The 18780-nt window shown below is 44.5% G+C and overlaps 1 protein-coding gene across 2 annotated transcripts in view; it reads right to left on the reverse strand.

Annotated features, from left to right (window-relative positions):
- Window positions 1-18780, reverse strand: part of METTL4 (methyltransferase like 4) — a 69319-nt gene that overhangs the window by 19261 nt on the left and 31278 nt on the right. Inside the window, exons 5-7 of one of the 2 annotated variants that reach the window (XM_033934962.1) lie at window positions 2714-2888; window positions 2407-2513; window positions 784-875 (exon numbers count right to left, since the gene is read on the reverse strand). In XM_033934962.1, the coding sequence (XP_033790853.1) occupies window positions 784-875; window positions 2407-2513; window positions 2714-2888 (374 nt within the window). The remainder of the gene's footprint in view (window positions 1-783; window positions 876-2406; window positions 2514-2713; window positions 2889-18780) is intronic. The other variant, XM_033934963.1, reaches the window with a different exon arrangement.

Raw genomic sequence — 18780 nt, forward strand, 5'->3', positions numbered from 1 at the left:
TAGTTGCCTTTCTCTGGACCCTTTCAAGTAGCATCATGTCCTTCATGTACGGCGACCAGTGCTGAACGCAGTACTCCAGGTGAGAGCGCATCATGACCCGGTACAGCGGCATGATAACCTTCTCCGATCTTTATCATTCCTAGCATTCTGTTCACCCTTTTTGCCACCATCACACATTGAGTGGACGGCTTCATCGACTTGTCAATCATAACTCCCAAGTCTCTTTCCTGGGAGGTCTCTCCAAGTACCGCCTCGGACATCCTGTATTCGTGCATAACAATTGCAGACCCTGTTCATGACTAAAGGTTTTTCTGTGAGCATGAAACTCATTCAGAATAATCACTCTTAAAACTGTAAGAAACAAATGGCTTCACTCATCTCAGATAAACCACACAAGTGGAAAAATCATCCTTGCAACCCCTCCCTCCAGTTTATCAACTGGATTTGGGATCATCATTGTGAATCATCATTTTCTTGTTCATTAGTAGTTTTGATTACATTTGATCACTCTAAGCCCTCTTCTGAAGTAGCCAATATCTGATCTGTCTCAAAGCTATTCCCCCTTTTACAAAGCCGCGATGATATTAGCTTCGATGCTCATAGGAATTCTATCAGAATCAGAACAAATACTGTTGAGGCTGGTGATTTAAAAAAATCCTAACGTGGCTTTGTAAAAGGAGTCCTATATAACTATTAAAACAAAATGAATATTATTTCACTGATTGGTACATGTAGACCTCTGTACTCATTCTAATATGCCCAAGCTTGTCAGGAAGAACATACCAGCAAGTGGAGGTTTATATGAATGAAGCATACAAGGCACACTGACAATTATCTTGTGGTAGGGAAGTGCAAATGCGTCCGATTCTGCTTCCCTGTTGAAACAATCAAGATAGAAAAATGAACGTCATATTTCTTTTAAAAGATTCTGGGGTATCATAATTTGCTCTCACATGCAAACAATTTCATGGGGAAAAAATGGCACTGTATGGAAGCCATATGGGGCTAGATTCACAAACACCCGATCCATGTCCGATCCGAGCCTGATTGCATGTAGGCTGACGAATTCACAAAATGCATGCAAATGGGGACGATCGTTAACACCCCCCCCAACCAACTGAACGGATCGCTAGAGCCCTGACAGGAGAAGCAGCCTCCTGCCACTGCAGTCAGGGCTTCTGCTGTCTTTTTTAATTTTTTTTTAATCGGGCAGATATTTTGGCCAATCCAGGACTTTCTTAGGTACTCACTAAGGAAGTCCCTGATTGGCAGAGACACCTCAGGCCCCTCCCAAGGGAGGAGCCCGAGGCGCCTGAGCCAATCAGGGCCTTAGGCCCCGCGCATCACATGATGCACCGAGGCAAGGCCTAAAGCTTCAGACTCGTTGCGGGAGGCATTGGAACAGGAGGGATTGAGCACCCCTCCTGCTCCGTTAAAGGTACGGGGAGGGGTGTCCAGGGGGTGGCAAGAGGGAGTTGGCATCCCTCCTGCCATTTGTTTTTGGGTGGGGAGGCATTGGAGCAGGAAGGATTGAGTACCCTTCCTGCTCCATTAATGGTAAGAGGGGGCAGGGGGGACCGGAGACGGGGTGTCCCTTGGGTGGCAGGAGGGAGTTGGCATCCCTCCTGCAGTTTGTTTGGGGGCATCAGCATGGGAGGGGCATAGGCGTGGGGGGCATCAGTGCTGGGGGTGGGCATCGGCGCGGGGGGGACGAGTTAAAACTACCGGCTGGCAGCATTTTACAGAATATATAAAAAAGGAAGAATTCTTTCTTTATGTATTCTGCAAAAGCGCATTGCAAGCCTGTGGGTTTAAAGGGCAGGAGAGTCGGTAAGAAGTGAAGCGACTGGTCCTCAGCAGTCGCTTCACATAGGCTCGGCAAGCCCAATTGGTCTTCCTTCTTCTGTCTTCCTTCTTCTGCCTACTTTGCATGCCGTTTCCTCTCGTTTGCATGCACGAATCAGAAGCGGATCGCAGGAGAGGTTAGTGAATTGGGTTGGAGGGAAATTGGGTTGCAAAGAGGTCGCAAACCGATCGGTACACGATCAATTTGCTTAGTGAATCTGGCCCTTAGTTGTTTTCACATCAATATAGTCTCATATAAAAGACTGAAGTACAACTGATTTACAAAACACTGCAAAATCATCTGCTCCAAACAAAACAAATCAGAATGTTTTCTGGTGATCTAAGCATAACATTTTACAAAAGGTGCAAAAAGATATAAGGCTTTAACCCACTCCTTTACTAACGCGTAGCATGGGTTTTAGAGCCGGCAGCAGCGGTAACTGCTCCGACGCTCATAGAATTCCTATGAGCTTTGGAGCAGCTACCCCCGCTGCCGGCGCTAAAACCTATGCTATGCATTAGTAAAAGAAGGGGTAAGTTAGAAAAGTATGTGTGCCATACCTTGATAGTGAATCTGTGCTTCGTCTAACCCTCCCCAACACGAGAACTTCATAAGGTTTCTTGTGAATGGAATCTAATGGAAACACAAATTCCCCAGCTCTGGTAATCTGCAACAAGAAGAATTTATCAGGAAAAAAAATCCATATTTAAAAGTCATGCACTGAAAAATAATTTTACTTCAATCAGAGTATAATATTTCACCTGAAAACTATGAAAATTTGCTTCTGAGAAAGTCAAGAAGGCATAAAGCATATGTATACAAAAGGACAAGGTGTCTTGCTATATAGAAATCAGCTTATGAACTTACTTTAACCCAATGCCATTCAGCAAGAACTTCCACAGACCAATGAGGGAAAAGATCATCCTTAACAAATTGCAGGTGTTTCTGTCTATTTGTCACCCAGGTGACCACAAGACAATCTGGAGCTGCCAGTTCTGGAATGGGAATCTGTTTGATTTGCCATGAAGACAAATGGCTATATCTATAATAATACATTTTTAAAAAAACATGTTAGCCAACAAATACCAGGGGAGACTCATCTATGTGAAAACCTCTACAAACCCCGCAAACCTGCCAATTTCTTTTACTATTACCAAGGAACAATTGATGTTATACTACCTATTAGAATAATCCATAAGTGAGACAACAGTGACATCCAGTGGCCAACTGTATAGAAGTATTAGATTGGTAAAAATAAAAAGGGGTTGCTACCAATTTTCAGTTCCTTTTAAAGTCTTAGGCGGGCTTTTACAAAGGTGTACATTCTAAATGTCAAGCTGAATAAAAGTCTTCATCAGGAACATCCGTCTCCACAGATTTTGTTTGCTTTGGACTTCTATTTTAACTGTGGTATATACGAGTCAACATTCCTGGTAAGCTGCCCAAAGGAACAGAATAGGAAGCTCATCATTTAGCACACCTTTGTATAAGGACCCATTAGTTTCTATAATTATTCAGTTACAAACTAAGGGCTCCTTTTATAAAGCTGCGGTAATCGCTGTGCCACCCACAGGGATTTAATAGGTGTCAGAATGTTTGTTGCGCAGCAGCCACTACTGTGGCTTTGTAAAAGGGTGGGGGCAGGGGGGGTAAAAGTCAAATTTTATGCACAATTGATTTAACCACAAATATAAAAAAATATCTGGTTTGCTCTCTACAGACTTTATAGTACATAACAGCTCCAGTATTGCACTCTTTAGGATATTTCAAAACATGAAGGTCTTTTAAACAAATTCTCTTTATCTTTCTGCTTCCACATAAGTGAATGCCATTTTGCTTCTTACCCTTTCAGTTGTTTTCTTTTTTTACATTCAATTTGTATTAACTTTTTAGAATGACTAATACAGCAATGTGAAACACATTGGAATACAGTTTGTGAAGTATGTTACAACATCCTCTAAACAACTATACATTCTGTGCAATATATAGGCCAACCTTTCCCCAACGACCCATATGGTGTGCAGTTCTCCTCCTCCAAACTCTGGACAGTCTTAAGGTACAGTCCAAACACAGATGAAATCCATAAAGTAATATGCTGAATATGTCTATGAAGTGTGTCGATGTACATAGAAGGGGCTAATCAAACAAAGATCACTAAATAAGCACAAAGGCCCAGATTCTATAAAAAGATGCCTATAGTTAGGTGCCTAGATCAGTGCATTCTAGGCACCTAACTTATTTAAAAAGCTTAATTGGTGCCGATAACAAGCTTAATTGTCTCAATAATTGTCTTAAATTAAAATTAATGGCTTTCTAGGCACCTAACTTGGTAGGCGCCTATTAGAAAGTGGACATGGTTAAGGGTGGATCGTGGGCATGTTTTGCATATAGGCACCTAAATTGAATATAGGTGCCAGTATTTAGGCCAAGAAAACCTTTGCATAACTAGGGGGCGCCTAAGTCCAATTTAGGCACCACTAAGTATGACTCTGTAAACGGCACCTAACTCATGATTGACACGCACTATGTGCAGCATTCTTTGGTACCCATGTTTTAGGCGCTGTTTATAGAATCAGGGCCACAAAGCCTTTGCTTTAGCTTATATCCAAGTTAGGAAGCACAAAGTCAGTCACTTTGAGTATGGATCAACAAATGCATTAGTTTGAAATCTCAGAATTTAGGAGAGCTGACATTTTTAAAAATCACTTCTTTAAAGGAAGAACATCACATGACATGTACAACAAAATGGCAATCATGTGTCTTGAGAACAGGGGATATCATGTATAGCTTAGTATTACAAAAAAATTAGGTGCATATATTTAACTCTAACCCCTAGACTCTACATGGCATCCAAAATTAGAAACATAGAAAATGACGGCAGAAAAGGGCCACGGCCCATCAATTCTGCCCACTCTAATGACCCACCCCCCTAACTTCTTCCCCTAAGAGATCCCACATGCCTATCCCATTTTTTCTTAAAATCTGGCACGCTGCTGGCCTCAATTACCTGCAGTGGAAGATCATTCCAATGATCAACCACCCTTTTGGTGAAGAAATACTTCCTGGTGTCGCCATGAAATTTTCCGCCCCTGATTTTCAGCGGATGCTCTCTTGTGGCCATGGGTCCTTTAAGAAAAAAGATATCATCTTCCACCTCGATATGGCCCGTGATATATTTGAATGTCTCAATCATGTCTCCCCTCTCTCTATGTTCCTCGAGTGACTATAGCTGCAATTTACTCAGCCTTTCCTCATACGGGAGATCCTTGAGTCCTGAGACCATCTTGGTGGCCATTCGCATGCAATTTAATTAACGAGCTAATTGGTAATAATTGCGAGCTAAAAAAGAAATTAGGTTCTTACTTTGCTAATATCTTTTTTAGTAAATAGGTGTTTCAAGCAGCGTTTGTTTCTCTACACACCAGTTTTTCCACGTATTTATCAACATAGGACTCTCAGGAACCCCTGAAGAAGACATCTTGTCGAAACGCGGACCGTGTTGGGTCCTGCGCTACTAGCAGACTAGGTCCTCATGATTTGTATGTGGATTATTTACTATCTTCTATGTGGAGCAATTTATTGTCTAATTGGAATCCACTCCAGCTTTTCAACTCCTCCTCCTTCACCAGAGGGCTCTGCTGCCCACTTCAGTTTATACCAAAGCAGGTGAAAGCCCTATATAGAAACACATAAGAAGGAGGAGTAAAGGGAGACTCCCCAAATAAGTTCAAGTTTCAAGTTTATTAGGATTTTATATACTGCCTATCAAGGTTATCTAAGCGGTTTTTACAATCAGGCACTCAAGCATTTTCCCTCTCTGTCCCGGTGGGCTCACAATCTATCTAACGTACCTGGGGCTATGGAGGATTAAGTGACTTGCCCAGGGTCACAAGGAGCAGTGCGGGGTTTGAACCCACAACCCCAGGGTGCTGAGGCTGTTGATCCAACCACTGCGCCACACAATCCTCCACACTTCTGTCTGCTCTGGCAGCGCTATAGAAATGATTAGTAGTAGTAGCAAGTTTCCTAACAGCTTTTTTCATTTATGCAGCATTATCAGTAACAATTGGAAAACCTTTGTCTTCTAATTTTCATTTCTTCACTGTACTATATTGGAACTTTGGCTCTAGATTAAAGTCCATTTCAAGAGTATCGTTATTCCACAGTGTTTTTTTTGCTTTGGTTTGGCATATCCAGCACGACATTTATTGCATGATAGAAATCATCTATGCCGTGTGCTATAATTGTAATATAAGCTTTCATGTTTCTGCTGGTCCAGTGATAATGCTAAAGTAGCTCACACATTGAAGCTGACTAAAAGCATAGGTGAACATCTTGTCATATTTACCTTTGATCATTCTGCTTAAAGCACAGCATAACTTCCATTGAGAGCTTGAAAATAGGTCATTAACCTTTCATCCTTAACAATGCTAAATGGTTGTATATCTTAACCAATAAAGGACATGAGGACAGTGTCAATTTTTTCTTATCGCCTGGTAGGAGTGGCTTGTGGAAAAATGATGAAGTCGAGGCTTGAAAAGACACTGCTGATGCTGTAGGCTTAGTAGCAGAGGTGTCAGACTTAAGGGATTTCCTAGAAGTGCCTTGTGTTTGCAGATGCAGAGCAAAGTATTTTGCTTTATGATGTCTTTCAATTTGATGCCAAAGATTATGGGTGCCACTGCTATGTTTAACTGTATCTTTGCATTGCGTACATTTTGCAATTTCTCCGCTCTGTTCAAGTTCGTCATCTAACTGTTCAAATACAGATCATATAAGTGAATGCTGGCCTACCGTTAAGGTAAACTTCATTTCTTGACTAATAGGCAAGCTCACTTTTGAGATGGTATGGATGAAAACTCCCAAAATATAAATAGGTATTATGAGAAACTGATTTCTGGAACAATAAAGTACAGATCCTATTGCCATCCATGGTCAATTACACATTGGGGTGGGAGAGTGGAGACTCTGAACAGCAATTGAATTATTCCAGTTGGGTACGATGCCCTATTGGTCTCAATGAAGATCTGGACAAAGGGATGTGGTAACCAATCAGGTTCCTACACCAATCTTGTGACATCAGATAAATAGCAGCTTTGTACATGATGAATTGTCATGCAAGTGAAATGTAAGAATCAGCAAGCCACAAATATATTTGGGAAATTTGTAGGAAATTTCTGTTTGTTCAATGAGATGTTTTTTATATTTTACAGTGGACCACTCCCCTGAGGAAAGACAAGAAACACTGGCCACATAGGCAGTGAGTCTGATGAATAACACTAACAATTTACCAAGCAGAAGAATGCTAAACAGAGTTAAGTTGTTTATTACTTTTATCTATTGAGTTGAATGAATGCTAAATGAAGTGCACAAATTTATTAACTAATGTTAAAATACAAAAAAGAGACTGATTCAAGTTGAAATAGTAACTTGCTTTTAGTATATCATCTGATAGTCCAAAAAAAACCCTATATTTTTTGACATCTCATTCTGCTTAAAGAAAGCGAAGATGTTTGTAATGTGCTATTTAAAACATAAACCTGAGTCGACATAAGCAGACCTACATTTTATTATGCCCACTTATGCCATAACAATGGCAGCTATAAATGGACATGCTTAAGCGTAACAGGCCACATGCATAACTTTAGTATTCTATGTTACAAGCGTATGACATGCCCATGCTCTGGCTGTGCATACACCACCTTGGAATTATGCACCAACCCCCAAATTCTGTATAAGGTGCCTTAAGTTTTGCAAGCAAATCAGTGTGTAGAGCCAATTTGTGCACACAACTTGCTTAACAAGTCTAATTGGCACTGATACTTGACAATTGCATCATAATTGATGCTAATTGGTACTAATTAGAAGCTATGCACATAATTTGGTGCAATCTATAACATGCTATGTATCCGTTTTCGTACCCAAATCTGAAAAGTGGGTGTGGCCAGGAGAGGAGCATGTATGTGCACTGTTGCAGAATGCGGCTGATCCACACAGTACTTCGACACAGATATTTAGACCTTGTTTTCCATGGCTTAAATGGGTGCACCTAAAAGACATGATATGCACTGGCACTTTGTGTGATTGTAGAATTATACTAAGCATTGTTCTAGTTGACAATGATTTTTTTGGACATCATAGTAGAATATGGCCCTTAGGCACTTACACACTCCCAGTTATAACATACTATAACATAAATCTTTATTTATATACTGCAAAAGCCTTATGGTTTGAGGTGATTTACAGAAAAAGTGGCTGAGTAGAGTCTGCGAGCTATGACAAGAAAGCACAGTTACTTACCGTAACAGGTGTTATCCAGGGACAGCAGGCAGATATTCTTGACTGATGGGTGACGGCACCGACGGAGCCCCGGTACGGACAATTTTAGAGTGATTGCACTCTAAGAACTTTAGAAAGTTCTAGCTAGGCCGCACCGCGCGTGCGCGAGTGCCTTCCCGCCCGACAGAGGCGCGCGGTCCCCAGTTAGGATAAGCCAGCTAAGAAGCCAACCCGGGGAGGTGGGAGGGACGCAAGAATATCTGCCTGCTGTCCCTGGATAACACCTGTTACGGTAAGTAACTGTGCTTTATCCCAGGACAAGCAGGCAGCATATTCTTGACTGATGGGTGACCTCCAAGCTAACAAAAAGAGGGATGGAGGGAAGGTTGGCCATTAGGAGAATAAATTTTGTAAAACAGATTGGCCGAAGTGTCCATCCCGCCTGGAGAATGCATCCAGACAATAGTGAGATGTGAAAGTATGAACTGAGGACCAAGTAGCAGCCTTGCAGATTTCCTCAATAGGAGTGGAACGGAGGAAAGCTACAGATGCTGCCATAGCTCTAATTTTGTGGCCCGTGACAGAACCCTCCAGTGTCAGGCCCGACTGAGCATAACAAAAAGAAACGCAAGCAGCAAGCCAATTGGACAGAGTGCGTTTAGATACAGGATGACCCAACTTGTTAGGATCAAAGGACAAAAACAGTTGAGGAGATGATCTGTGAGGTTTGGTGCGATCAAGATAGTAAGCCAGAGCACGTTTACAATCCAAGGTATGCAAAGCCTGTTCACCTGGATTAGAATGAGGCTTTGGGAAAAAAACAGGTAGAACGATGGATTGATTAAGGTGAAACTCAGACACAACCTTAGGAAGGAATTTTGGATGTGTACGAAGGACAACCTTATCATGGTGAAAAACAGTGAAAGGTGGATCAGCCACCAGTGCATGGAGCTCACTGACCCTCCTGGCAGAAGTGAGAGCTATCAGAAAGACCACTTTCCAAGTGAGAAATTTAAAATGCGTTGTGGCCAGAGGCTCGAAAGGAGGCTTCATTAACGCAGAAAGAACCACATTAAGATCCCATACAACAGGAGGGGCCTTAAGAGGTGGTTTTACATTGAAAAGGCCTTTCATGAACCTTGAGACTAGGGGATGAGCTGAGAGGGGTTTACCATGGATCGGCTCATGAAAAGCTGCAATGGCACTAAGGTGGACCCTTATCGAAGAGGATTTAAGACCAGAGTCAGATAAGGACAAAAGATAGTCCAATACCAATCCCACTGCTGTAGATATGGGATCATGGTGATGTAACAGGCACCAGGAAGAAAACCGAGACCACTTCTGCTGGTAACATTGAAGAGTAGACGGTTTCCTGGAGGCATCAATAATAGAACGGACAGGCTGAGAAAGGAGAGCATGAGGTGCAGTCAGCCCGAGAGATACCAAGCTGTCAGGTGCAGAGACTGTAAGTTGGGATGAAGAAGCGTTTGCTGATTCTGTGTAAGTAGTGAAGGAAACAGAGGAAGAGGTATGGGTTCCCTGGAACTGAGTTGAAGTAGAAGGGAAAACCAATGCTGTCTGGGCCACCGTGGAGCGATGAGGATCATGGTGGCTTGTTCCCTCTTGAGCTTGAATAAGGTGCGCAGCATGAGCGGAAGAGGAGGGAATGCATAAAGGAAGAGATTGGTCCAATCCAGAAGAAATGCATCGGGTTCCAGACGGTGAGGAGAGTAAAGTCTGGAGCAAAACAGGGGCAGTTGATGGTTGTGGGGAGCTGCAAAAAAATCCACCTGAGGAGTGCCCCATTGAGAGAAAATGAACTGAAGAGTCGAGGGGTCGAGAGTCCATTCGTGAGGTTGAAGAATTCTGCTGAGATTGTCTGCTAAGCAATTCTGCTCCCCTTGGATGTAGACTGCTTTCAGGAATAGGTGACGAGCAGTCGCCCATGTCCAAATCCTTTGAGCTTCCTGACATAAAGGACGGGATCCCGTCCCTCCTTGTTTGTTGATGTAATACATTGCAACTTGGTTGTCTGTGCAAATGAGAAGAACCTGAGGAAAGAGGAGATGTTGAAAAGCTTTGAGGGCGTAAAATATCGCTCTGAGTTCCAGGAAATTGATGTGGTGCTTCTTTTCCTGGGTGGTCCAAAACCCCTGAGTTTGGAACTCGTTCAAGTGAGCTCCCCATGCATAGGGGGAGGAATCTGTGGTGATGACTAGTTGATGAGGAGGTAGATGGAACAGTAGACCTCTGGATAGATTTGATGAGTTCAACCACCAAAGAAGCGACTGTCGAAGAGACGAGGTCACAGATATGTGTTGTGAACAAGGATCCGTCGCTTGTGACCACTGAGTCGCTAGGGTCCATTGAGGAGTACGCAGGTGGAGACGTGCAAAGGGGATGACATGCACTGTGGATGCCATGTGCCCCAAAAGTACCATCATTTGATTTGCTGAAATGGAAGTTTTCTGGAATACCTGCTGACAGAGATGAAGGATGGTGTGAAGGCGGTTTGGAGGAAGAAACGCCCTCATCTGAACAGTATCCAGAATGGCTCCAATGAATTGAAGTCGCTGAGTTGGAATGAGGTGTGACTTGGGTAGATTGATCTCGAACCCCAACAGTCGAAGGAAGGAAATTGTCTGATTGGTGGCTATGTGAACGGACTGAGGAGAAAGAGCCTTGATGAGCCAGTCGTCCAGATAAGGGAAGACTTGAAAATTGTGGGAGCGGAGATAAGCTGCGACCACAATCAGACATTTGGTGAATACCCTGGGAGAGGAGGCTAAGCCGAAGGGTAGCACCTTGTATTGGTAATGATGTTGGTTGACAAGAAAGCGAAGGTATTGTCTGGACATCAGATGAATTGGAATGTGAGTATACGCCTCCTTTAGATCGAGGGAACATAGCCAGTCTTCCTGAGAGAGAAGAGGGTATAGGGTGGCAAGAGATAACATCTTGAACTTCTCCTTGACCAGACATTTGTTGAGATCTCTGAGATCTAATATTGGTCTGAGATCTCCGGTTTTTTTGGGTACAAGAAAGTACCGGGAATAAAATCCCAGGCCTTGCTGGTCTAGAGGAACTGGTTCGATGGCATTGAGAAGGAGGAGGGATTGAACCTCCTGACCGAGAAGGAGGGACTGAGCCTTGTTGGAAGCAGACTCTTTTGGTAGACTTAACGGTGGAGGAGTCTGAAAGTTCAGGGCATATCCGTGAGCGATGATAGCAAGTACCCACTGGTCGGAGGTAATTGCTTCCCATCGAGACAGAAAAACCTGGAGTCGACCTCCTATGGGCTGAGTTTGAAGGCATGAGGGAGGAAGACTGGCAATGTTCTCGAGAAGAGAGTCAAAAGGGCTGTGTAGACTTAGGTTGAACAGCCGGTTTTACAGCAGGCTGTTGTTGTTGACGAGCCTGTTGCTGCTGTTGACGCTGCCTGCGAGGTTGAGGAGGATGAGTCTGAGCTGGGCGAGCAGAAAACCTTCTTTGATAAGAAGGTTGTTGCCTGAATGGACGAGGAGGAGGAGGTTTCTTCTTGTTTTTCAACAAGGTGTCCCACCTAGTCTCATGCGCGGAGAGCTTTTGTGTGGCGGTATCCATGGACTCCCCAAACAGCTCATCCCCAAGACAAGGCGCATTGGCCAGTCGGTCTTGATGGTTTACATCCAGTTCTGAGACCCGTAGCCATGCCAACCTTCTCATTGCTACAGAAATAGCAGTGGCCCGTGACGTCAGTTCAAAAGTATCATAAATGGAACGGACCATAAACTTCCTTAGTTGCAAAAGACTAGAAGTACATTGCTGAAAAGCAGGAAGTTTACGGTCCGGAATGTACTTTTGAAAAGAGGTCACCTGTTGAATGAGATGCTTCAGGTAAAACGAGAAGTGGAATGCGTAATTACCTGAACGGTTGGCCAGCATGGCGTTTTGGTAAAGGCGCTTTCCAAATTTATCCATGGCCTTTCCTTCTCTGCCAGGAGGAACAGAGGCGTAAACACTGGCACCTACAGACTTCTTCAGGGTTGATTCCACCAACAAGGATTCATGGGGAAGTTGTTGCTTGTCGAATCCTGGAATTGGAATGACTTTATAAAGAGATTCCAATTTTCTTGGGGCTCCCGGGATGGTTAAGGGAGTTTCCAAGTTCTTATAGAAAGTTTCCCTCAAGATATCATGGAGGGGCAACTTTAAGAACTCCTTAGGAGGATGATCAAAGTCCAAGGCATCTAAGAATGCCTTGGACTTTTTAGAATCAGACTCCAAAGGAATTGAAAGGGTGTCTGACATTTCCCTTAAAAATTTGGTAAAGGAGGAGTGCTCTGGCTTAGTAGCAGGGTCTTGCACAGATAGATCCTCCTCTTCAGATGAATAATCTTCCTCGGTACCAAGGTGATCATCCGAGTCATCCCACAAGTCAGGGTCCCGTACCGATTGGAGACGGCCCTGAGAAAGTGGAGTCGAGGTGCCAACATGTTTAGTCTTGCGTACCGATTTCCCCGAACGGTTGGAGACGGTACCAGGGGAGTGTAGAACGGTACGGGGCTCAGAGAACGGTACCGGTTCAGAAGTGTCCGGAGCAGAACGTCGTTTCGGCTCCGCTGATAGAATAGGCATGGACATGGATTTGTGCGGTGCCGACAAAGTCGATGTCAATAAAAGGGGTTGATCGACGGTCGGCACCGAAGGCTCACTGGGTACCGACACTGGAGGATTCGGTGTCAACAGAGCCGGGAGCAATTGTTGTAGTTGCTGTTTAAGCTGGACCTGGAGGATAGAGGCAATGCGCTCATCCAACGTAGGTCCCGATTGCACCGGTACCGGTCTTTTCTTGCTCGGTACCTTCGGTGCCGCTCGACGCTCGGGTGAAGTCGATGCCGATGACGAGGCAGTGACTTCAATGGGAGCGGAGCGTTTACGGGGCCGGCGCTCAGTCTGCAGGACTTGGCTCACTGCATGCTCGACTGGTGGCCCTAGGACAGTAGGGGAAGGCTTCTTAGCCGGCTTACCTACAGGGATCGACGTCGGCGATGTATCTGTCGGTGCCGAGACAGTCGGTGTCGATTTGGAGGAAGTTGTCGATGTCGATACTGGTGCAACTTCCATGTCGGTGCCGAACAGAATTCGTTGTTGAATTTGTCGGTTTTTTAAAGTTCTTTTTTGTAAAGAACTACAGCGGGTGCAGGTGTCAGCCCTATGGTCCGGACCCAGACACTGAAGGCACCACTTGTGCGGGTCGGAGAGAGATATAGGGCGCGCACACCGCTGACACTTTTTGAAACCCGGTGACGGGGGCATGAAGGGAAAAACCGCTGTAGCAAAATCGAAGCCGGAGGCTTCGATGGTGCCAACAGGCCCCGCCGGGGTAGTCAATAAAAAGTGAAAAAAAATAAAACAATTTTTTACAAACGGTAAAAGAACAAGAAAGAAATAAAATGAAGAGAAAAATACGCGCGAGCGGGAAGGCAAGTGAACAGTTTAGGAAAAAACTTCCAACAGCCGTTGGAAACACGCGTCTTCTTAGCTCCGCGGAATTAAGAAAACTGGGGACCCGCGCGCCTCTGTCGGGCGGGAAGGCACTCGCGCACGCGCGGTGCGGCCTAGCTAGAACTTTCTAAAGTTCTTAGAGTGCAATCACTCTAAAATTGTCCGTACCGGGGCTCCGTCGGTGCCGTCACCCATCAGTCAAGAATATGCTGCCTGCTTGTCCTGGGATAATGAAAGAACTGAAAGACTGGAAAGTTTGCAGTGTGGGAACTAAGCAGGACTTTAGAAAGAGGGAGGTTAATAAATAGGTAAGGATGGCCATAGTCTGTGAGCAGCAACATGGAACAGAGTATCAATGGAGGTGGAAGACTTTTCTTGCTCGCTTGTGTATATTTTATGAACTTTTTTTTAGTTTTATATATCTATTGTCTTCCATCATCATTTTGTATTTCTTTTACTGCACAGAGATACTGTCCAGGCCCATAGTCATAACTATGATGGGCAAGAGAGTAAATTGTTCAAGCAACAAAGATCTCAGGAGCAAAAAAAAAATGACTGCAATGCAAATGTGGGCAAGGATGCAGATAGAAATCCAGAAGAGTTTTCCTTTTCTATCAACTGAACTAGAGAAGAGGAAAGGTAGAAAAAGATGACTGGAGATCAAAATGACAGACATGGAAAAAGAGGGGTCAAATGTGGTTGTGGTGAACATATTCACTTGCCTAATCTGATGCTGAGTTTCCTAGTTTTGGCTCTGCCTAGAAAACTCAGGATACCCTAGTTTTTGGCCCACAGAGTGCCTCTCCAAGGCCTATTCTCTTCACCACTTAGCTGGCAGCTGCTACCACAGCAATGGAATTTATCTTCCTACACTCTCCTAGTTTAAAAGTGCCACATCTGTGGAATACTCTGACTGGACAGCTTGGGACAAGTATGTTGGATCTTTAAGGCAGAGGAAGGGATAGTGGAGAGATCGTGGGTGGCATCAGTGGCGTAGTAAGGGGGGGTTGTCCGCCCTGTGTATCATGTTGGTGGGGGCACTGGCACCACGCCTCCTTTCTGCACCCCACCTCTTCCCACTCCTCCCCTCGCCACACGCGTGCACCCCCTTCCCTTCCCCCGTACCTCTAGTTGTTCATTGCCACAAGCAACTTCAACATGTTCCTTGCAACCACGTCGACTCTCTCGCTGACATCACTTCTGGGTGCTGCGCATAGGAACAACTAGATGTATGGGGGAAGGGGAGACACATGTGTGGCAGTGGGGGATCGGGGAAGGAGCAGAGGGGGGGCAGAGATGAGGGTAGATGAGGGGTGCCAGTGCCCTGGGCACCTCACCCGTCCCCGCTGCTCCTCACCTGTCCGCTCGCTGCCACCGTTCAACACTGGGGGAAGGCTTGTGGGCCCTTCACTTTTCTTCCTGCAGTTGCAGTGAGCGGCGGCGGACCAGGGGGAGGAGGAATTGACGGCGGCTTTGGTGCAGCAGGGAGGGAGGCAGCCAGGTTTCGGCACAGCAGAGAGGGAGGACAAAGGCTGAAAGGAAGTGAGGGGGAGGGGAACATGAACTCAGGACATAGGAAGGAAGGAGGGAAAGGGGAATAACTTGGGACATAGGAGGGAGGGAGGGGATAGAAAGGGACAGTTGTTGGGCCTGAGTGTTTGAGTGAGAGGGAAAGAGATGCTGCACATGGGGAAAAGGAAGAGGAAAGTTTGGCATAGAGAGGAGTGAGGTAGAGATACATGGGGAATAGGATGAGAGGAAGAAATGTTGGATATGGTGGTGGAGAGGGAACAGAGGGATAGATTGAAGGGGATGCAAGGGGAGGAATGTTGGGCATAGTGATGGAGGGAGAGATGTGGCATGGTGTTGGAGAGGAGTGATAGAAGGAGAAATGGGCATGAGGTTGGTGTGCAATGGTGAAAAATGATCTTGGGGATGAGAGAGGAAGAAAAGTTGGACTCATGGAGGGACAGAAAGAGAGGTCTGGAGGAGAGGAAGCATGCAGGAGGAAGAAAGAAAAGAAAGAAAGAGAGAGCGAGAGAGAAAGAAAGAACCAGACAACAAAGGTAGGAAAAATAATTTTATTTTCAATTTAGTGACATCTTTGAAAACCCCCCAAATATAAATGATAATTAATATTTTCTCTGCATACAGTATGCTTTGTATATTTTTAATTTTGTGGTTACCATTATGCATTAATAAGATTATATTATGTGTATATGAAAAAATGGATGGAAGAAATTGCATTACAGTTAGTATTATTATTATGGGGGTGGAGTCAGGAGCAGAGTTTGGGCGGGTCTAGGGAGGAGTTTGGGCAAATTTGGGGCGGAGTTTGGCCGGGGGTACTCGGTTGGTATTTGTTAGGCTTAGGGGGTACTTGGCTTGAAAAGGTTGAGAAACACTGGACCAGATGATCTTTATCTGCCTTCATTTTTCTCTGTTTCTCTGTTTCTATATTTGGACAGAGGATTCTAAGTTCGGATACCTTGTTCTGCAGCACTGAGCAATAGGCATTTTAGTTTCAGATTAAAATTTTTAAAGATTTTTCTAGCTCTCTGCTCAAGGGTCAAAGCCATGGTATAAAATGTCCAAATGATTAAATCCAACAGGTATATATGATTTGATTTTGACCAAAGCTGAGCCTGTAAATATATGAGGACTCTTTATTAAAATGTGTTCTACTCACAGGGGTGTTGATAGTTAGAGCACAGTTCTTCAACTGCCGGTCCGCAGACCGGTGCCGGTCCGCAAAAATTTCTGCCAGTCCGCGCAGGGCCGGCGAGATCAAGTCAGCAGTTAAATTTCCTGCCGACTGCGGTTCCTCCCGACTGCGGTTCCTCCCAGCTTCAGGCGATCAAGACAGGCTGCCGACATCGGGGCCTTCCCTCTCTGAGTCTCGCCTGTTCGGAAACAGGAAGTTGAAACAAAATAGGCGGGACTCAGAGAGTGTAGGTTCCGACGTCGGCAGCCTGTCTTGATCGCCGCCCCTGCCGAGTTGCTGAAGAGGGCCGCGGGGAAGTTGCGATTAGAATGGAGAGAGCTGCAGATTCAGGTGCAGGTGGAGGGAGATGGTCAGCGTGTGCGAGCAAGATCCTGGGGAGCCTTCACAGTGGCTGTCTCCCCTCCCACCAGCTCTCCTACTTGCCAGGGCAGTGCTTTACCAGCAACTTCCTGCAGACAAGTACTGAGAGCTGCTGGAAGGGGAGGAAGCCACTGTAGGAGGCTGGGAAGCTGCTGGATAAAGGGAGAGCTGTACTGGACTTGAAGGGAGTTACAAGGAGAGATGCTGCTGGGAGGGGAGGAGGGAAAGGGATGGGAATAGAATTAATGTTGAATAGCGGGAGGAGGGAAGGGAGAAGAAGGAGAGATGCTGCTGGGAGGGGAGGAGGGAAAGGGATGGGAAGAGAGTTAATGTTGGATAGAGGGAGGAGGGAAAGGAGAAGGAAAAAAGGAAGGAGGGGAGAAAGAAAAAAGGAAGGAAACAGCTGGCAGGGAGATTACAGGAGGGGAAGGGGGTCAGGTTATAATGGAGAGATCAGATGAGGGAAAGGGGAGAGAGAGGAATGAGAAAGTAGAGAGACATTGATACTGGAAAGGGGGTCAGCAGAGAAATGAGAGAGGGATAAAGATGCTAGATCTGGTGTAGGAGAGATAAAAACAAAGAAGGCAGTGAAGCTGGAATGAATGATGTAAAAAGGAGAGAGGAGGAACAGGCTGGATGGACAGGGAAGAGGGGCATAGAAAGAAGTCAGATACATATGGAAGGGGGAGAGGGCAGACATTGGATGAAACGGGCAGATGCTGGAAGGAAAAGAGTGAAAAGAAGATAAAAGCACAAACCAGAGACAACAAAAGGTAGAAAAAAATAATTTTATTTCTATTTTGTCAATAGAATATATCAGATTTGAAATATATATCCTGCTAGAGACATAACTGGGGACTGCAGTATTCTGTTAGCATGATATTTCTATGTAGCATTCTATAATAACTTGGCTTGTTCAGTTTTCTTGATAGTAGAGGGTATATATGTGAAGGGGAGGGGAGACAGGGGTTTTGTTGGTCCGTGCTCTGTATATTTGTATTTATAAAATCACAATTGTTCAGAATATTGTTTCTTTTTATACTTTAATAAAATACGTTCAATATAAAATCGGCCAGTTCGGCCCTGCCCCCCCCCCCTCTATTGATTGCTTTCCTCCTTCTCTCCTTCCCACTTCCGCTTCTTCAGCCATGTTCGGCTGAAGGTGTTGTAAATCCAATACATTGTTTGTAAATCCAATACATTGTTTGTAAATCGGCATGTCAATGCGGATCCTAATGTAATTGTTGTGAACCGCCTAGAACTCGATGGGCATGGCGGTATATAAGAATAAAATTATTATTATTATTATAATTGCGGCTTGTGCAGATGGGATCAGATGGTTTGCGGGGACCGAGCTCGCGGAGATGGGGCGTAAACGGGGTTTTAAAATTTTAGTCCTAGTAGTTTGCCGGTCCACAAAATAATTCTTTTATTTCTGCCGGTCCACGGGTGTAAAAAGGTTGAAGTTAGAGGAATGGACTCTTTACTGCTATAAACACTGTTGACAAGACTTTAGTATAGCTTAGAGGCTTGTAGGTTTGGTGGATATTAGTTTATGCTGCTCTTTTTTTGTAAATAAATGTCAAGAACTTTGCATTACCCATTTTATCAACTCTGACAGAGTATTTTTAAAGATTAGGGAACTTACTTGAAATAACTAGGCAGCAATTCTTCCAGACAGCTATCTAAGCAGACCTATCCCATTTAACCTAAAGCTTCCCAAACTGGGGGTTGGGACCTCACAAGGGGTCATGACCTGGATAGACTCTCCATAGCTATATCATTTTTCTGCATGGGGGTAATCAAACAATTTTATTTCGCTGTTGTCATAGGATCAAAATCACAGAAAGATTGATAAGCACTGACCTATCCCTTCATTGTCCCATTTATCATTATCTTTGATATACCAAATACTGTCTCCTTCTTTACCTCAAATTGTATAGAAGAAATCTGGAGAAAATAAATACGTTGTTCCTTAAATAAAACAATTCCATGGGCCTCCATAGGTAAAATTAAATAAAGATTTTGTTGGCATCTGCTTGAGAGGAACAGTAAAGATGCCATGGACAATCACTCCTGAACC

Source organism: Geotrypetes seraphini, chromosome 2 (genome assembly GCF_902459505.1).
Source record: "Geotrypetes seraphini chromosome 2, aGeoSer1.1, whole genome shotgun sequence".
In the NCBI taxonomy this organism is placed as follows: Eukaryota; Metazoa; Chordata; class Amphibia; order Gymnophiona; family Dermophiidae; genus Geotrypetes; species Geotrypetes seraphini.